The sequence below is a fragment of the Colletotrichum fioriniae genome, assembly GCF_027942845.1.
Source record: "Colletotrichum fioriniae strain IMI 355084 chromosome Unknown scaffold_4, whole genome shotgun sequence".
NCBI classification, from domain to species: domain Eukaryota; kingdom Fungi; phylum Ascomycota; class Sordariomycetes; order Glomerellales; family Glomerellaceae; genus Colletotrichum; species Colletotrichum fioriniae.
Genome location: NW_027076840.1, coordinates 1,829,518 through 1,848,455, shown reverse-complemented (window position 1 = coordinate 1,848,455; position 18,938 = coordinate 1,829,518). Strand labels below are relative to the sequence as shown.

At 53.7% G+C, this 18,938-nt stretch overlaps 4 protein-coding genes across 4 annotated transcripts; 1 reads left to right on the top strand and 3 right to left on the bottom strand.

Moving 5' to 3' along the window:
- Nucleotides 1-965: 965 nt before the first annotated feature.
- N0V96_004348 (uncharacterized protein) lies at nucleotides 966-1,835 on the bottom strand (the record flags this gene model as incomplete). Its single annotated transcript, XM_053188414.2, has 1 exon — nucleotides 966-1,835. The coding sequence occupies one exon, from the start codon at nucleotides 1,833-1,835 to the stop codon at nucleotides 966-968; it is 870 nt and encodes a 289-aa protein (XP_053054376.2).
- A 2,727-nt stretch (nucleotides 1,836-4,562) lies between these two features.
- On the top strand, nucleotides 4,563-5,738 carry PRE10 (putative proteasome subunit alpha type-7; the record flags this gene model as incomplete). The annotated part of the gene is made up of 3 exons (XM_053188413.1): nucleotides 4,563-4,565; nucleotides 4,709-4,933; nucleotides 5,085-5,738. 3 exons carry the CDS (start codon nucleotides 4,563-4,565, stop codon nucleotides 5,736-5,738), a joined length of 882 nt encoding a protein of 293 aa, XP_053054375.1.
- Nucleotides 5,739-7,650: 1,912 nt separating this feature from the next.
- Nucleotides 7,651-11,903, bottom strand: PYC1 (pyruvate carboxylase; the record flags this gene model as incomplete). Its single annotated transcript, XM_065757093.1, has 11 exons — nucleotides 7,651-7,758; nucleotides 7,818-9,118; nucleotides 9,183-10,926; nucleotides 10,994-11,055; nucleotides 11,114-11,233; nucleotides 11,295-11,326; nucleotides 11,380-11,417; nucleotides 11,490-11,501; nucleotides 11,572-11,579; nucleotides 11,641-11,661; nucleotides 11,774-11,903. 11 exons carry the CDS (start codon nucleotides 11,901-11,903, stop codon nucleotides 7,651-7,653), a joined length of 3,576 nt encoding a protein of 1,191 aa, XP_065614306.1.
- A 6,037-nt stretch (nucleotides 11,904-17,940) lies between these two features.
- On the bottom strand, nucleotides 17,941-18,763 carry N0V96_004345 (uncharacterized protein; the record flags this gene model as incomplete). Its single annotated transcript, XM_065757092.1, has 3 exons — nucleotides 17,941-18,214; nucleotides 18,297-18,369; nucleotides 18,691-18,763. The coding sequence occupies 3 exons, from the start codon at nucleotides 18,761-18,763 to the stop codon at nucleotides 17,941-17,943; spliced, it is 420 nt and encodes a 139-aa protein (XP_065614305.1).
- Nucleotides 18,764-18,938: the final 175 nt, after the last annotated feature.

Below are 18,938 nucleotides of genomic sequence, written 5' to 3'. Positions count from 1 at the left end.
CACCATTTAGACAAAAAAAAAAAAACTTATCATTACCTAATTATCGACGACGACGAACAACAACATATACCCGGCGTACAGGATACCACTACCACTTGAAATTTCGGAAACAGGGGAAACGGACGAGAGCGTAGACCGGGGGAAACACCAAGCTAGGATGCAACAAGAAGATTCAAGTATTGTCTAGGGAAGGCATGACCACTGCGAGGGAGGAGCAAAAAGGGGAATATGCAAAATGCCAGAGAATAGTACGGCACATGATGTATGATATATAGAACTGATATGCCTGCCAAGGTATCTCAATAATTTGAAACAACTACTTCAAAGAATTTGGAACACTTGTATAAGGATGTCACCACCATTGAGCCTACTGACACCTACATAAAGGAGGTTTTTCTTTTTTCAGTGACAATCTGCGAGAGTCTAGGCTCAACGAGGACGACTATGAGACATCAGAGACATCAAAGACATCCGTTTGAGGGTTTGACAGGAGAACCCATCCGACGACCTACGTATTACTTTGGAATCCCTTCTCTCTTGTGTAGTGGGATGACCACGTTCCCTCTCTATACTTTTCCCGCCTATCACAACTCCATTCGTATGCCGGGAAACCGCAGTACATCGTCATCACAATGGTAGCAAGCGAGTCCCACTGACCAAGTCACCATCATCAGCCCGACTTGAATTTGAATGTAATGTTTTATTGTTTTGGTAGTCCTGTTCGTTCCTCATGCATGCCTATTGGTATACGGCCATTTGCTTATTCATAACCTTCTTGACAAAAAAGAAAATCAAAAGACAAAAGAAAACTGGGGAAAGAAACACGTCTGCCGATGAGAGGCAAACCGATAATTGCCCTCATGATTATCCGACGTCGTCTTCCCATGCAGTGTAGGTATCAAGACAAGTGTCTGCTGCTATGCTGGAAAAGTGGTGATGTGCCGTGGCTCTCTTTCTTCGTCGCATTAAATGTCCATGGCCTCGATATTACCGCTTCCATAGTGCTGGAACGCTCCATACTGGTTCTCCATCTGCATCTGCATCTGGAGGCTCTGCTCCCGGGCCCAATCGTCGCCGAAGCCCTTATAGACAGGGTCGGTGGCGGGCTTATAGCCGCTTGTGCCGACTGCAGAGCCGTAGTGGGAATAGTTGCTAGGGGGGGAAGCTTGTGCCAGCTCCTGCTCGCGCTCGTACTCACGACGCATGAGCTCCTCGTAGCCAGACATCATATACGGCTCGACTTGCGAGGTGATGGAGCTTGCCAGCCAGCGGCTGTCGTCTGACTGAACTTGGGTGCCGTCGAGACTCATGACGGCGTTCTGCTGCTGCTGCTGCTGCTCCTGTTGCTGCTTCTCTGCTTCCATGCGCTCATATCGGAGTCTCGCCAGCTGCTCCTCTTGCTCAAGTGTTGTGCTTGTCCATGCCAGCGACGGGTTCTCTGTGCTCGAGGTGGGGGGTGCGGCGCGCCAGATCTCAAGAAGGCGCAGCTGGTGGGGTTCTTCGGAACAGCGGAAAAGCTGAATCTGAGAAGGAGAGAGGACAGAAGGGTCGACGCCGTGTTGGCTGAGGACGGCCTCGGGAGTCAACTGCTCGGTCTGGGGAGGCTCGGAGGAGGGGCGCTGAATGGGGGCTTCTTGAGCTTGCTGACGGACGACGTGGGCGGAGTGGGTGTAGTGCTGAGTGATGGAGTAGATGATGGGCGCCGGCGTTGGGGCGGGACTGGCGAGGGCGGGTTCTGGGGACTGCTTTACTTCCTCTTCTACCTTGGGCTGAACTTCAGGGTTGAAGGTTAAATTGCGAGAGAAGAGGGTTGCGAGATCATCTTGGACCTGCATGGTGGGGGTGAAGGAAACCATCGTGCTGCACGGGATGTTAGTAGTGGTTCATTGTCGTTGGGTCATGTTCCGTGTTACTCTCGATGCCGTGGAGGGGCCATCTCCGATAAAAGCCCGGCGGGGCTCCGGGTGTGGATGGTGATGAAGGGACCGATGGTGATCGGAATCTGTGAGGGGAGAGGGGGAAAACTTGCCTTTTTGTTTGATGGGAATCTGGTGATTGAAAAGCCCGAAAAGGCCCTTCGTCGTAAAGCTGCTTGCTGTAGAAGTAAATCTTGTCGGGGGTGGGAGCAAAGAAGACAGAAATGTGCTGTCTTCTTGATGCTTTGTTTCTTGGCTTGGTAATCGGTTTCGGGGGTTCGGACAGTGAGTGGTAGCAGAAGAATAGTGTTTCTTTATATTGGCTACTCTATGTAGGTACTCTCGAGGTTTTTTTCTTCTTCTTCTTGGTTTTTTGTTGAAAGCAGAAATAAGAGCATAAGAAACTCGAGAAAAGAGGAAAAGCGACAGCGAAGAGTCACAGGAAGGCAGTGGTCGAGGGGTTTCGTGAATCGGGTTCGGTACGGTGATTCCTTGGGCAGGAAGACAGCAGTAGTGGTGCCAGGGTTGGAGACTGGGTGGATGTGAAGTGGTGCAGCAAGGTCAGCGGATGGAGTGGGAGCGGGTTAGTGGTGGGGTGAGGGTTCTTCGTTGTCGCTGTTGTCAAATCTCGAGGGGGCGACGGCGGCGACACTCGGTTAGGTGTAGCAAATCGATTCGTCGATGAAGTTCGTGCCAGGTAATGCGAATAGCCAGTCGTGATGATATTTTGCAAAGAGAAAAGAGTCAAGAATGCCGAGGGTGAAAAGTGAAGATTGGAATTTTATATGGCAGAAGGAGCCACGGCCATTTTTTGGACGGGTAGAGGGAACCTGGAAGGAGGGGGGAATAGAAGCGGAGGGCGGCAGGCACGACGCACGAGGGGAGGGGAAGCCTGGCAGGGGGAGATTGCCTTAGCTAGGAAGGAGGGGTCAATTTTAGCGGTAGCGGGCAGGGTCATGACGCAGCAAGCCCAACGATGCGTTGATGGGGAGGGTAATGTGACCTGACGCTTCAGTCTTTCAGCGCACTTTCTCACTGAAGCAGGGCCAGCTCTTGTCTCTTTTTTTTTCGTCCCATCCCATGGGATCCCGTCTCCGGTGCAGCGTCTGCATCCACACATCACCACTTTCATCACCAACCAACATTCGCACCAACCAACGCTAGCCGACCCGACCCAAGTACTCCCTTGATCAGGCAGGAATGAATGGCTACCTGAAATTCCTGTGCTTCTATCATGAGCATGATTCATTTCTGGGTTATAGTAATTCCCGTGAGGATGGCCAATGATCAGTCAAGTCGTACGTGAATTCGATACCTAGGTACGGGTACACTCCAATGACATTTGATACTTGGTGTACACAGTAAGGTAATGGTGGGCGAAAGACACTTTGGCTAACCCATAGGCATGGCCATGCACACATCACATCCCCTGGCAGAGAGTCCGGCAGCAAGCGTCCAATTTGAAACATATTCTCTCCAAGATCCGCACTCCTCACCCAATGGTTCCGTGACACGATCAGTCCACACAGCTTCTGGAAGACTACGGAGGTATCAAATCAGTTTCCCGTGACACACTCGAGCCCACTCGCCATCATATGCGCACTCTGTAATAATACCTTTCCCACCACTGGGTATTACTTCCAGTCCTCGACAGGATGTGGTGAAGATGACCCTCAAACTCAGTACAAATACTCAATACCCTACCCAAGCTATTTCCTACACTGACTGGCGCATTTGTTGCATGCCAGAAACTCCTCAACACTTTCCGTCTTTACTCGAGTCTCTCTGACAAAGTCTCGGGATCCCAGTCCAGTCTTCACCGCTCCTCCCCGAAACCCCGTCCCAACACTCGTTTCGCCGGATCCATCCGGGCCTGGACTCCCCTAAGTCACCGTACTATCGGTACAAGACATCACATTACCTATGGGAGTCATGCCAAACGCTTCCACGATTTTCATCGTCTCTCAATAATCCCCTCAAGCAAGACGAAGACGACTGGATACAGATCCTGTACACAGAGAAAACGTAGAGATCAAGCAGCTCTCCAAAAGCCATTTAATTTTGGACCACACATGCCCAGCTGGTGCAACAAATCGTAGTTCCTCCATGTGATTTCACACCGTCTCTCTCATCACGATAACCCCTCTATCCGTACAGAACCTGGCAGCTGCACACCACTGCAGGGTCAAGTGCGGGATGGTGGGGTTATTTTAATTCCCCTGTCAGCTTCGGTGTTCACGATGACGGGAAGCCGGTCATCCCACAAGCCACATCATCTCGACTCCAGCCACATCTTTAAAGTGGCTGGTGCCTTCCTTCCTTCCCGGCCTGGGTGGATCCAGCCTCCCCCAGCTTCCCTTCTCAGCCTGAGGCATCCTTGCGTCTAGCCTCGCCCGTCAACCTCGCGCAGCAACACGCAGCTCAGGTTGCCTGAAGCTCTGATCTCAAGGCTCCAGATTCCCCAATTCCAAACCACGTCCCGCCATCGTCATCCACCACCACGAGCTCTCTCTCACGACCAGACAACGTGCCTACGACCTCCACTCCATCACGACACCTTTCGACGCCCAACGAACCCTCCAGTCCTCAAGACTACACATCCGAAGCTTTCCCCAAATACCCCAAGCTCTTCTAATCTAATTCACAATGGTAAGCTTTCCCTTGCTAGATTCCCGGGGAATCACCACCTCCAGCGACCGGGGGTTGGAATGAGCTACCAGAACCGACCAGTCCAACCTTGATTCTACATTTGTAGCACACCACTAATATGGTGTCTCTCCCACCTTGTTTAGACGTCGATAGGCACAGGTTATGACCTGAGCAACTCCATCTTCTCCCCCGACGGCCGCAACTTCCAGGTCGAGTATGCCGTCAAGGCCGTCGAGAACGGAGGCACATCCATCGGTATCCGGTGCAAGGGTGGTGTCGTCCTCGCTGTCGAAAAGATCATTGCCTCCAAGTTATGGAAGCCCAATGCCAACAAGCGTATTGCTACCATTGACAGACATCTCGGTGTTGTAAGTCATACATTCCCCTCTCGCAATCAGTTTACCCCTCCCTCCTCTGCTTCGATATGCATCATAGCTTCCGAGAGTAGCTTTACCAAAACCCCACGACCTACTCATATGTATACCTCCTGCTCTGCTGGCCGGACTGACAAATCAAAAGGTCTACTCAGGCATGATCCCCGATGGCCGCCATTTCGTCGACCGCGCCCGCGAAGAAGCCCGTGGCTGGCGCGATACCTTCAAGACCCCCATCTCCACCGCCGACCTCGCAGCTCGCATGGGCGGCTACCTCCAAGCCTACACCCTCTACTCCTCCGTCCGTCCCTTCGGTATTACCGCGATTGTCGGTGGTTTCGACCCCTCTACCGAAACTCCTGTCGATGGCGAAGTCGGTTCTGGCCCCAAGGTCGGCGCTGGCGGCAAGGACACCACCAAGAAGCACGGTGGTCCCTTCCTCTACATGATCGAGCCTTCCGGTCTCTACTGGGGCTACTACGGTGCTGCTACTGGCAAGGGCCGTCAAGCCGCCAAGGCAGAGCTCGAGAAGCTCGACCTCGCTGATGGCGAACTGACGTTGGAGGACGCCGTTAAGGAGGCTGCCCGCATCATCTACGTCGCCCACGACGACAACAAGGACAAGGAGTTTGAGCTCGAGATGAGCTGGATCAGTGATATTGACGGCCCCACCAAGGGCCGCCACGAGGAGGTGCCCAAGGAGCTGCGCGAGGAGGCGGAGCGGTTTGCCAAGAAGTCACTCGAGGGCGATGACGACGATGACGAGGACAAGAAGGAGGACGACAAGATGGAGGAGTAGGATACCGACAGCGAGGCGTGATTGGGTCCTGGCAGCAAGACGATGAGTAGAGCGGTGGCCTTATGACAGTATGAGACGAAATCAAAAAAAGAAATCTGTCAAACACGACACAAGGGAAGCTGTCGCCGTTTGGAGGATGGCGTTCCAGAGGACCTTTGTGTACTTGTAAAAACACCATGATGAGGGCTATGGCGGCTGGATCATAGACTAATGAGACCTGGTTTGGGCAAAACTTAAGATTCAAAGGACTTGTGTAAAGCGTGATTGTTGCTGCTGAGTGTCATGACGAGATGGATACCTGGGTCAAGCGATGGGCTTTACTTTCAACTATCTGCACCAGCAAAATCCAGCACCTCTGTCCCATGTCACCGGTCCCTGGTGCTTGACGACCAAAAAGATGAGAGATTCGGGTCCAGGTGCGTCGCCCTGATCAAGCTACAGGCAAAGGCACAGAAACGTGCTCCATCTCTATTTTGGCTGCAGAGGGGGTATGGGCGGTCTGGGTGTCTTTTCGCTACACCTACTTCGGGGCATTTGGGGTGTCTACAGGAGAAGAGGAGGAAGTCGTTCAGGGAGGGGGAGAAGGAGGGGGCATGCAATGTAAAGATCTCGAGTCGATGCGAAGCAGCCGAGAGAGAGAGATTTTCTAGTCCCAAGCAGTTTTTCCCCTTTTACCTTTTCCTTTTTGCGATTGGCATTGGCTTGAACTCTCTGTTGCGGGTGCCATCTCTAACGGGGGGACTTGGCGGAGGAGAGAGTGACTGGCCTCACGGCGAGAATGTGGTGTCGGTTGATATTGTTCGGTGATGTTGCGGATCGTACATATGCCGAACCAGCTTGGGGTGAAATCGTTCACCCTTGCTCCCAGTCTTAGATGGGAATGGTTTAGACGCGTTAAGCTAGTAGACCCGCATGATCCTGGGCGTGTGTAGGTTCGCTGCCCTGATATAGAATAGAAACGACGCTGATTTTCTGTCCATTATGCCAGACACTGGGACCAGTTGGAGTTGTCCGGTCTCGAATTATGGCTTCTGACCAAATCGATTTCGCCCTTGTCATTACAATCCTAACAACTGACTAGGATTAAGGAGGGAGGGAGGGAGGGAGGCATATTATACCTTTATATCTGCCTGAGTTGATCTCAAGCAACAACCGACATGCTTCCTCTTATATACTATAGAAGACTTCCGTCCATCGGCTGTGGAGATACGTAATAGGCAAGGAGGCGAATCGGCAACAGCCATCACCGACGGGAGTGGTCGCCAATATGCGGCTCGCTGTGTGTGAACGATGCCAGTAAGGGAGGCGAGGCAAGTAGTTGAAATACCATAACAGGACCATCCTATCGACGTTCCCTCCCCCACTAAAATCACATTCACCTTCAATCTTAGAGAACACTCTCGAATTATTCATTTCATAATACACGTATGGTAGTAAGATATGAGAGTTGAAATGTAGATGTTGAATGTCTATATGTCTAATTACTCTTTGTTATGCATAAGTAAGGAGTCCACCATAGCGTAATCAAGGCGCTGTAATAACCTTGCCAAGTACGACGAAGTTGCAGACGAATATTGATTCAGATTGTTTACTCAATCTTATAGAGCTTTTGTAGCCACTGGATATTACTACTTTTATGAACGCCAAGGGGCATAGTATCGTTTATTCGTTCGGCCGAGTGGTTGCAATACTACCGCCAAAGACAAAGGCACTAGTCATAGAGACGACACTGGTTCTAGAATGTACTTCAATTCAAACTACCAATATAAACCGTTCATCGCGCCCCAGACATTTTTCTCATGTCGAATTCCATGCCTCTTTGGTTTTCTCGCTAAATATTTGGAATCATAAATAAAGAATTCAAAGAAAGTTGCCGCTCTGCCGTAACCCAACCATGGTCCCCTTATCCAGTTTAAGCCTTGACAATTCTGCACACCAAGTCGGAGCCATCGACTGAGTCGCCCTCCTTGACTTGGAGGGTCGATACCTTGCCGTTGTGGGGGGCGGAGATGACCATTTCCTAGAATTATATGTTAGCAAACAGGTCAAGATGGTGCCTAGATGTGGGGTAAAACTTACCATCTTCATGGCGCTGAGAACAGCAATGGGGTCACCCTTCTTGACATCAGAGCCCTCCTTGACACGGAGCTCAACAAGCACACCGGCCATGGGAGCGCCGACCTGGCTAGAGTCGGAGGCATCGGCCTTGGGACGGCTGACATTCTCAACGGAAGCCTTGTTGTCGTCGACAGTAACCTGTCTGACCTCACCGTTCATCTCGTAGAACACCTCACGCTGGCCAGTGTTCTCGCTCAGAGGGCCAATGGCCAAGAGCTTAAGGATAAGAACCTTGCCCTTCTCGAGCTCGACGTGGAACTCCTCGCCAATCTCGGGACGGGACAGGAAGTACTTCGTCGGCAGGACGGAGAGATCACCGTACTTCTGGATGAACTTCTTGTAGTCCTCAAAGACCTTGGGGTACATGACGTACGCGGCGATATCGCACTCCGTGACGGGACCGCCGAACTTCTTGTGCAGATCGCGCTTGATCTTGGCGAAGTCGACAGGCTCGAGGAACAGACCGGGGCGCTTGTCCAGCTTTCTGCGGCCGCGGAGGGCGTCGGAACGCAGAGGTTCGGGGAATCCGCCGTACGGCTGACCCATCAGACCCTCGAGGAACTCGAGGACAGAGCCGGGGAAGTCAAGCTCACTGGCGCGAGCCTTGACGTCCTCAGCGGACAGCTTGTTGGAGACCATGAACTGGGCAAGATCACCAACAACCTTGGAGGTAGGAGTGACCTTGACGATATCGCCAAGAAGGTCGTTGGCGTGCTCGTAAGCCTTCTTGGTCTCGGCCCACTGGGTACCGAGGCCAAGCTGGGAAGCCTGGAACATCATGTTGGTGAGCTGGCCACCGGGGATCTCGTGCTCGTACACCTCGGGGTCGGGACCGCTGAGGTGGGCCTCGAAAGGAGAGTAGAGGAGACGCAGCTGGGACCAGTAGAAGTCCAAAGCACGAACGTGAGCCGGGTTCAGGCCGGTGTCGTGCTCACTGCCCTCAAGGGAGGCAATGATGGCGTTGATACTCGGCTGAGAGGTCATACCGGACAAGCTGTCAGTGGCAGCGTCGACGGCGTCGGCTCCAGCCTTGGCGCAGGCGACCATGGACGCAACACCAGTACCGGCGGAGTCGTGGGTGTGGACGTGGATGGGGAGGTCGGGGTACTTGGCACGGATGGCACCGACCAGCTTGGTGGCAGCGTACGGCTTCAAGACACCAGCCATGTCCTTGAGGCCAAGAACATGGATGTCGAGAGCGACGAGCTTGTCAACGAGGTCGAGGTAGTACTCGAGGTTGTACTTCTTCTTGGGGTTCAACACTGTGACGTTTGTTAGCAGAAGGCACATAACTCATGATGACAGTTTAATAGAGGGAAAACTTGCAATCTCCAGAGATACACACGGTACCCTCGACGACACCACCGGCCTTGTGGACGGCCTTGATGCCGACCTCGAGCTGGTCAATGTCGTTCAGAGCGTCAAAAACGCGGAAGATATCGACACCGTTCTTCTTAGCATGTTCGACAAAGTGGTCGATGGCGTTATCGGGAAGCGATGAGTACGCAACGCCGTTGGCACCACGCAGAAGCATCTGGAATGGAATGTTGGGGACTGCCTTTCTCATGCGGCGGAGACGGTCCCAGGGGTCCTCGTAGAGGAAGCGGTAGGCAACATCAAAGGTGGCACCACCCCAGCATTCCAGGGAGTACAGGTTGCTCAGACCGTGGCTAGTCTCCTTGGCAATGTTGAGCAAGTCGACGGTACGGACACGGGTGGCCAGCAGAGACTGATGGGCATCACGCCATGTGGTGTCCATGAGCAGCGTTCCCTTGTACTCGCGGACAGCCTTGGCGAAGGCCTTGGGGCCCTGCTCGGTAATGATCTGTCTCCAGCCCTTCGTGCAGGTCGCGGAGACATCGACCTTGGAACCATCGTCGTTGAGGAGCTCGGGAAGGATGATGTCGCCCTTGAACTTAGGCTCGCCAATCTGGCCCTTGATGCTGCTACCGTTGACGGCGACGTCACCGAGGTAGGCGAGAAGCTTCTGAGCACGGTTCTGGCTGCCAATGAGGTCGAACAGCTGAGGAGTGTCGTCGATGAAGGTGGTCCAGCAGTTGCCATCAATGAAGGTGGGGTGGGTAAGGAGGGAGGCGAGGAAAGGAATGTTGGTCTTGACGCCGCGAATGCGGAATTCGACCAGGGCACGGAGGACCTTTCTCCTAGCAATCTCGTAGGTGGAACCGTGGCAGGTGCACTTGACCAACATGGAATCGTAGTAGGGGGTAATGACGGCACCGGCGAAACCGTTACCACCGTCGAGACGGACACCGTTACCACCAGCGGATCGGTAGACTTCAATCTTTCCGGTGTCAGGCTGGAAACCCTTGGCGGGGTCCTCAGTGGTGATTCTGCACTGAATGGCGAAACCTCTGGTGGAGATGCGGTCCTGGGTCAGACCAAGCTGCTGCAAGGTGGCACCGGCAGCGATCTGGATCTGAGCGGCCACGATATCGATACCCGTGATCTCCTCCGTGATGGTGTGCTCGACCTGGATACGGGGGTTGATCTCGATAAAGTAGTATCTGTTCTGCTGGTCGACCAAGAACTCGGCGGTACCGGCGTTGCGGTAGTTGACCGACTTGGCCAGCTTGACGGCGTCGTTGAGAATGGCATCGCGGACGTCGGAGGGAAGGTCCTTGGCGGGGGCGATCTCGACGACCTTCTGGTGACGACGCTGGACGGAGCAGTCACGCTCGTACAGGTGGACAATGTTGCCGTGGTTGTCACCGAGAAGCTGGACCTCAATGTGCTTGGGCTTGTCCAAGAATCTCTCGACGAAGACAGTGCCATTGCCGAAGGCGGACTTGGCCTCGGAGGTGGCTCTCTCAAAGTTCTCCTTCAGGGTCTCCTGGTCGCGGACGACACGCATACCACGACCACCACCACCGTAGGCAGCCTTGATGATGATGGGGAAACCATATTGATCGGTGAAGCTCTTGACCTCCTCAAAGGTGGCGACGGCGCCTTCGGTACCGGGAACGACGGGGACGCCGGCAGCGATAGCGAGGGTTCGGGCAGAGACCTTGTCACCGAGCGAGTCAATGACATCGGCGGAAGGACCAACGAACTAAGAGGGCACACCGAGTCAGTAGTGTTATCAGATTTTAGGGGGGCTTTTTAGCGGGACGTCTCACGATCAGACCGGCCTTCTCGACGTTGCGAGCGAACTCGGCGTTTTCTGAGAGGAAACCATAACCTTTTGGCGGTGTGTTAGTTTCTTGACCACAATATCTAGAGAAGATGCGTTTTCTTACCAGGATGGATCATTTGCGCGCCGTGCTCGACGGCAATCTTGATAATCTCGTCTCCAGCGAGATAAGCACCGACCGGGGTGTACTGGCCGCGCTTGCCAATGACGTATGCCTCATCGGCCTCTGTGGAACACGGATTAGAATGGCGTTGGGGGGAGTGGTCAAAGGCTAGATGTGAGCTTACTCTGTCTGTGCATGGAGAGACGGTCCTCATAACTACCAGGGAGTCAGTATGTAGAACTTGGGGTTGCCCAGGTGGTGCGCTGTACCTGAAGACTGCGATGGTGTGCAGCGAAAGCTCGTGGGCCTGTAGAGAGTCAGCGCTGGATCTTCTAGCGCCAGGACGGCCATGTTAGTTGGAAGAAGTTGAATAACGTACTGTTCTGAAGATCTAGACACATTTAAATGTGAGCATCACTGTTTCTGAAGCACTACCTGAGCTGGAACAAGAATCAACATACACGAATGGCTAGAAGGTAGTGGTGGTTAGCTTGCGTGAGTCAGGAGCTCAGCTGGATGGAAGCACTTACGAATTTCACCACGGTTGGCCACTGTAGAGGGGTAAAAGACACCAGGTCAGCATAGTTCTTGGATCCAGATCCAATAGTGCGAGAAGCCATGGAGGAGAGAATCAAATGGCCTCTCGAGAAAGATGCGACTCACCCAAGATCTTCTTCAGGTGCATGATGCTCGAGTTGGCGCGGATGTGGTGGATGGTCTGGGGGTCCTTCTGGACCTCCTCAACGTCGCCGTCCTCGAAGACATCGTTGAAGGTAACCTGCGTTTGGGCCATACTGGGCGGTTGTGTGTGTGAAGAGAGGACAGGGAGGAAGAAGGAGAAGACCGAACGGATTCAGAAGCTACGACGGCCCGTATTTGAATGGACCGAGGAGCAGGGGAAGCTGTTGAGGTCTCAGTTGCGAGACAATTGCGTCGGGGTTGTCGGTTGGCGGGGTGGTTTGGTCTGGGTAACTTTGGTTTGGGTTGGTGGGGTTATCTCCCAGGTCTCCCAAGCTTTAAGCCGGTCTAGGTCTGGGTCCAGGGCCGGTTCGGACGTGCCGCTGGGTTTGGACTTCTGCCGCCTGGCTTTTTTTTCTTCCTCTCCTCAGGTGCAGATCAGGCGCAGCAGGATGCGGCGGCGCGGGTACAAGGCCAGGGGGGACTGATGAGCCGAAGACCGAAGTTTGAAGCGCGCAACTGTGGTTGTTGCTTGTGTGCTGTGACTGCTGGTTTGTGGTTTGTGGTGGTGTGTGGGCTGCGGAAGTTGAGCCGAGGGGGTATCGATTCGACACGAGAGGTGAAGATTAAGAGCCGAGGGGTAGCTCTGGGAGGGGAGCTGCTGCTTGTCTTCTCTACCGGGAGAGAGATTGTAGGGAGGAGCTTCGATGGCAGGCGAGCACAGCTCTACTCTATTAGCACCCGTCCGACCGAGAGGGACAGAAAGTGGGTGTCGGTGGTGGGGGGGTATGACGGTGGTGGATGCGAGTAGGTACGGATGGTTGTTGAGTGGTATCTTATGGAGGAGCACAAACAACGAAGCAAAGCAGCTGACAGCAACTAGGTATGGTAGAGAGCCAGCAAAGGAGGTGGAAGCACGGAGGACGAGAAGAGGAAGAGAGGAAGGACGGGATGAACTGGAAGCTTGAGGGACGAGGGGATTTATTGTAATTCAGAAGCTGGGAGCTTGTAAGTAGCTGTGTCAGGGCTCGCTCGATACATGTATCAATGGATGGGCTGGTTCCCCCCGTCTTCACAACTCTGTTGTGGTCCGGCTGTAAGTAGATACTTCGTGTAGACTGAGGTGTAGCAGTAGTCACGGTCTCATGGTAGACAGGCCCTAGCAAACATTCTTCGTCCAGAGTGCGTAACGGGCCATGATCTGTGATTAGTAGGTACACCCCAGCTTAGACCGAACAATGGCAGACGGAGAACAGAGATAGACCCGACCAGGCCAGGCCAGATCCATCCGCCCATGTCCACCGTCCACCCTCAGTCACAGTTCAGACCAAGCCAATCTTGGTGTTGCAGATGGCCGGAGTGACTTGCTCAACGACAGGGAACCCGCGACGACGATGTTGTAACTGGAGGCTGGCGGCTGGCGGCTGGAGCTGGGGTTGAGTGACAAGACAAGAGACGGAGAGAGAGGGACTTGTCCACCTTTCGGTGTCATGAAGGAGGGGACCTTGTCTCCAGCTTACTAGCGCCAAAGTAAAGCATTTCTCGAGGGTCGTCTGTACCAGTGTACATCCATCAACATAATTCGCAGCCAGAGATGCAAGAGGGACGCGTTGCAGACGCCGCTGGGACGGTGAAGATTTGGCTCAGACGGAGCAGAGGATGGTGGTGGGATGGATGGATGGAGGGGAAGAAGAGGGGGAAGGGTGAGACCGCGGATCATGTACCAAGGTACCGAGGTACAAGGTACATCCATCCAGACCTACCTAAGGTAGGTACTCCGTAAGGTAAGGTAAGGTAGTTGCCCCCCTTCCCTTCCTGCCCCCCTCGTCCACTGACACTCCTCGATGGTAGCTGCCCTGTCTAGGACAGGAGCTTAGGCCACTCTGCGATGTAAGCTGCACTACTCAAACAGCCGCTTTGTCGCGGCAAGAAGGACAAGAGAAGAAAAAAAGAGAAAAAGAGGGAGCCTCCAGAGTCCAGACAGGGAAAGAAGAGACCAAAGAAAGTCACCCCCATCTTCTATTAGGTACACGATTTGCCAATCAACCATCAAGACGATGACTCGATCGAAAATGACATGCCATAACATGCAATGGAATGTCTCCCCGGCATTCGGCTTCTCAATGTTCATCTCCCACGTCCCACCTGACTGACGACAACGGCGGCAAGGCATGGCTGATCCTCGCACTTGGGATGTCTGCAGTCCACCGCCTCGCCTTGTTGCCGTCCTTGGCATTGGGTTGAGACGGATGCAGAGCAATGTCACTCAAGTTCCATCCTCACTTGTCTTCAAGTTGATAACTCCATCTTGAAGAGGAAAGTTGATGGAAAGGCCCGACAACCTGCCAAGGATCAAGGTGCGACAGGTACCCGTATTCAGTCCCCATACTGCGTAGGAAACGTCCATGGGAGACCAACCTGACATGCTGATACCTCTTGGCTCTGCAATGCCCCCGCGAGAGAAACGCCGTGAAAGTCTGAAAAGAAGTACGGTTGCCCTGAGAATAGCAGCAAGACCCCCCAATCCCCGCCCATCCCTGACCGAGATCTGTTTCCACCGGCTCCAGCCTCCGTCTCCGTTTATCAGGTCGTCTCCAGCCCGCCGGCGCCTTGACCGCAGCTCCTGAGACGATTAGTGAGGATAGCCAAGAGATCTGCCCATGAACAGAAACGACCCCCAAAGAAACACTGTTATCTTTAGAATACGGACAGCCTCGTAGCGACCATGGCAGAACCAGAGGAACCCCACGAGAGGCGTCTATCGAGACCCTCAAACAGACAAGGCCTGGACCTGAAGAATGCAGCCAGCAGTAACAGAAAATGAATAAATATTCTAAAAGTAAAGAAAGATTGGCGGGGTCGCAAAACACCGCTAGACCAGGAGGAATTGACCAACCAGAGCCTGCCGATACAAAACAGCTTTCCTCCGGTTGACTAACGGTTTCTCGAGGTGACAACTCCTGGGCGGGATTAGTGACATTACCAGCATGACAAGTGCATACCTACTGTCTGTCTATGGGCAACATGGGAAACAGCAGGACGGGCAATGTCAAACGAATTACTCTACAATACAAACACAAAGGGCAATTACTCGTTACGAGGGCTAAAGAAGCGAGACAGACAGGCACCAGCAGTATCCAGTACAAACGAATAGAAGTTAACAACACTGTACCTGCAAATTAAATGACATGGAAAGCAACCCGATGAGTAAAATGTACCTTGTACCTCGCGCCTGTCTTTTTATCTCTTTCGAAGGTACCTTAGGTACAGGTGGTGGCGCCTGTCACAAGGCAAGACCGCAATTACCATGAGCAACTAAGGTAGCGGCAGGCAGGCCGACAGCACTGTGCCTCACTCTTTCCTTCCTCAGTGCTCTCGGCTTCCCTTCCACCATCAGGTACCTTGCAAGTTACCTTACCCCAAGTTGCCGTCTACCATGTCACATCAACTCGTCAACTCCCGAAAAGAAAAGCAAAACATTCGGCGAACTTCGCGATGCCACGAGCACTTCACGGCTTCACGAGAACAGCTACATGGGTCTTCCGGGCCTCTTGACTGCCGAAGCCGAGGATAACACGGCTTTGCGCCGTGTCGTTCGGGCGTCCGCCTCTTGAAACCAGCACCACTGCCACCAAATCACCACAACTACCGGCTACTCTCTTTTTGCTTCGGGACAACTCGACGCGATATCAGCCTTTGATGGATAATCTTTCACCTGCTCGTCAACTCGTCCCTGACCTTTTTCGCCCTTTCTGCCCCGCGGTCCAATCCATTGCAGAATGCGGGGTGACTTTCACAGGGTTCATCCGTCCGGCGCGTCATGCTGTACTCGTACCCCTTTGTCAGAGTTCCCGAGGCGTGTGCTAGGTACCGCCTCCAGCCTACGGCAACGAGAGAGCAAAGCAGACCGAAGATATCGTCGACCTCGGTTTCTTGCCCCGAGGGACATGGCGGCGGCTTGACGGCTGCGTGCCCAGAAACGACGACAAGGCAGGCCACGCCGACCTTGGCCCGGCCTGGCTATCTCACCTACCCGCCGACCAACCTCCGCCCACACTTCCTATTCTTCAATTAGGTGGATGGACATCACCACATGTGCAACAGGCCAGCAATACGCATGAAGCCACACAGGGAGTATGGAAGCGCACCACCCCCCAGACCCTCCAGGTTCTTCTTAATCTTGACAAAACCACGCATCTCCATAAAATACATGGGCGTTATTCCCGGTCCACTAGTCAAAATCTCTCCCACTACCAAATCCAATCTCGCATCATTGGTTACATGAGTTATTTGGGCTGTCCTAGACTCCTAGACCACGTTCGGATCGACTTTACAACGTCTTTGAAAACGACACCACGACCGGAGGTTTGGAAACATCAAAGTTGGCAGTATAGATGCAAGTCTTTGCATCAGCCATCTGATTCTCGACTCATCACACCGCCAAGGTGCCCTGCTGGATCTCACTTGCGCTGCAAGTTCAAGGGCGATTCGGCCAGATTATCCTACGCAGCTAAGCCCAGACTACTGGGTAACCTACGATCCAAGACTCTTGGCCCCCCATCTGCAACAAGGCTATTTTTCTTTCCGTTTCCTCTTTTTGTCCCCTCCAGATCGCGCAAGCACCCAAGCGGCGTTGGCAAGGCCGCAAAGCGCGAAGAAGCGAGAAAATTTGACATCAGAATTTGAAAACAAGCCCACCATGGGATGAGGATGACTCTCAACCCAGATCTGGATACTCCGACCTCGGCTGGTCCGGCATTTGGGCATTCAAGCTTCTTGGTGAAAGAAACTGCGCACGTCTACTCACGGCGTATCTTCAGTCCGCCACCAAACCGGCGCGCGGATGTCGATGGTAATAGCAATTAGCGATGGCTTCATGACATGCTGCGACATTTATTTCACCTGGCTGGCCCCCCGTTTCCTTCTTCAGCAGGAAAGGGTCTGCCAGCTTGCGTGATCGGCCTCTGTGTGACTCTTCCACGTCCGGATATCACAGGTTATTTGAGGCATACGCCGTCTGCGTACCCACCCTGCACCCCACGATTAATAACGCCGGACTCCAGCACATGCGCGGTCCCAAAAGCGAAGATGGATCTGCACTCGGCCGGCCGTCCGGCGAGATCTGCGGCCTGTCCAAGACTCCAAGTGCCAGCAACGAGGGAGGGGAGTGGGGGTCATCATGTCGGTGCTCTCGCAGTTTCGGAGAGGGCCACCATGTCACCATGCCACCATGCCATGGTGGTGCAGTATCCACGACTCTCGCGGCTTTTTGGTCCAGCAGAGATGAGACGACACCCTATTTTTTGACTCATCGAATTTAGCTCACCCTGTGCTGTCTCCGGCCCCGGCCCTTGAAACCATGCGCGATTCGCCCGAAATAGGAGGGCTCCGCTCCGCTCCGTCCGTCAGGACCGTCAACTGAGGCCCAGAAGAGCGGTTGATTTAGATCCATGATGTGCGGAAGAAGTAGACAACAGGGCCATTTTTTTGGTTGTAAGAACTTTGAGATTTCGGGTCGAGGCCCCGAGAACCGCTGGCCCACAGTCAAAGCACCGTCACGACGACGACAACCTCCGTGCCCATTTTCATTCGTCTACGGCTCGCCATTACTGCTACCCACCTTATTCAGGTCCATGTGGTAGTGCCTTAGTCCAGGCCGCTTGCTTGGCTTCTGGTCCTTGACCCTTTGCTGCCAAGAACATCACTTTGACTTTTCACGATTCAGAGCTGCCACACTTGCCGGGTTCCAGAAACAGTTCGCTGTTCTATTCTACGACTTTGCGGGCCGTAATGAAGAGGCTCGTCCCTGAGTGTTTCCCCGGGGAATCAGGGTCCGTTTCCGAAAAGCAAAACAACAATGCAAGGTGATGGTACAGAACTGCCAGCTACTGTCCCGCCGCGGCTGGGCATTGCCACATTATGCCACGCTATGCTGTGCCGTGCTGTCGACGGGGATTTCTTCCTGTCAAGTCCTCACCACAGCCGTGGGCTCGTGACAAGCTCTCGGCGCTCTTTTCACATCAAACTCGACCTCCCCTCTGCGTCGTCATTATGTTGGCGAGGGCCTTTCCACACCCAGCCAGCAAGTGTCTGCCGCCTCATATCGCCCCCTTTCCAAGCTTCTCCCTCTCCCTCGAGTGAGGAGTACACATTTATTTGCCAACAGCCTCCTTGACCTTGGTCTCGACCTTGGCCTCGATGGCATCAGCCTTCTTCTGAACAGTCTCGAACGCGTCCTTGGTTGCGGAAGCCTCCTTTCCTCCCCAGTAGTTGTACTGCATGTAACGGTATCCCTGGGTAAGCTGGGCGCCCTCGTTGATGAAGTGGCACATGAAGAGGAGGTAGTTCTTGGGCGAGACGGCGAGGGAGTAGCGCATGAAGGTGGCAGAGTAGATGCAGAGAGCGCCCGTCATCTGGCCGGAAATCCTACGGAAAGGGCATGGTGTATCAGCATCTTATCTTGTCCGAGGATTCGGATAGTCGGGAGAGGAAAAGGGATTCGACGTACAGGTCGGGGGACTTTTGGGTGTCCATGACAGCGGCCAGAGGGATACCAAAGTTGGAGACGGGGCCCCAGAAATCTGCGGTGCGTGACGGGTTAGCTTGCCGTCCAACGTCCATCTTGAAGCTATCGCGAGCGGCCGGCACCGGAGTATCGTGGTCCGTAAGCGCCGGGGGCCTGGAGGGGGGCGGTCCGGCACGCCAATCGCAACGGATTCGACCAAACAAGCTTCATCAATGATTGTCCGGGGACTCTAGGATGCCATGCGATAGCTGGTGATAGCTTCAAGCAAGCTCCCTTTTCCCATTTGATGTGTGGGATAATCCCCGCTAACTCCGGACAACGGAGCCGCGAGAGGGAAAAAAAAATTCGAGAGACGGGCGCGCAGGCACAAACGTACGGGTAGAGCAGACATAGTCCGACACAGGGTTGGACCTGATCTTTGCGTTGATCGCCTTGACAATAGCAGCCATTTTGAATCTGGTATTTGTGGTTTGGAAAGGGATTGTCGTGACGGGGCAATTGGCAGAGGTTGGTCGGGGATGGAAGAGCGGCGGACAGTTTTCCAGGTTTGGATCGCGAAATTGTTGAGAGGCAGAGGCGATGACCAAAGCTCCTTCCTCCCTCTACAAACAGACGCTGCTGCGG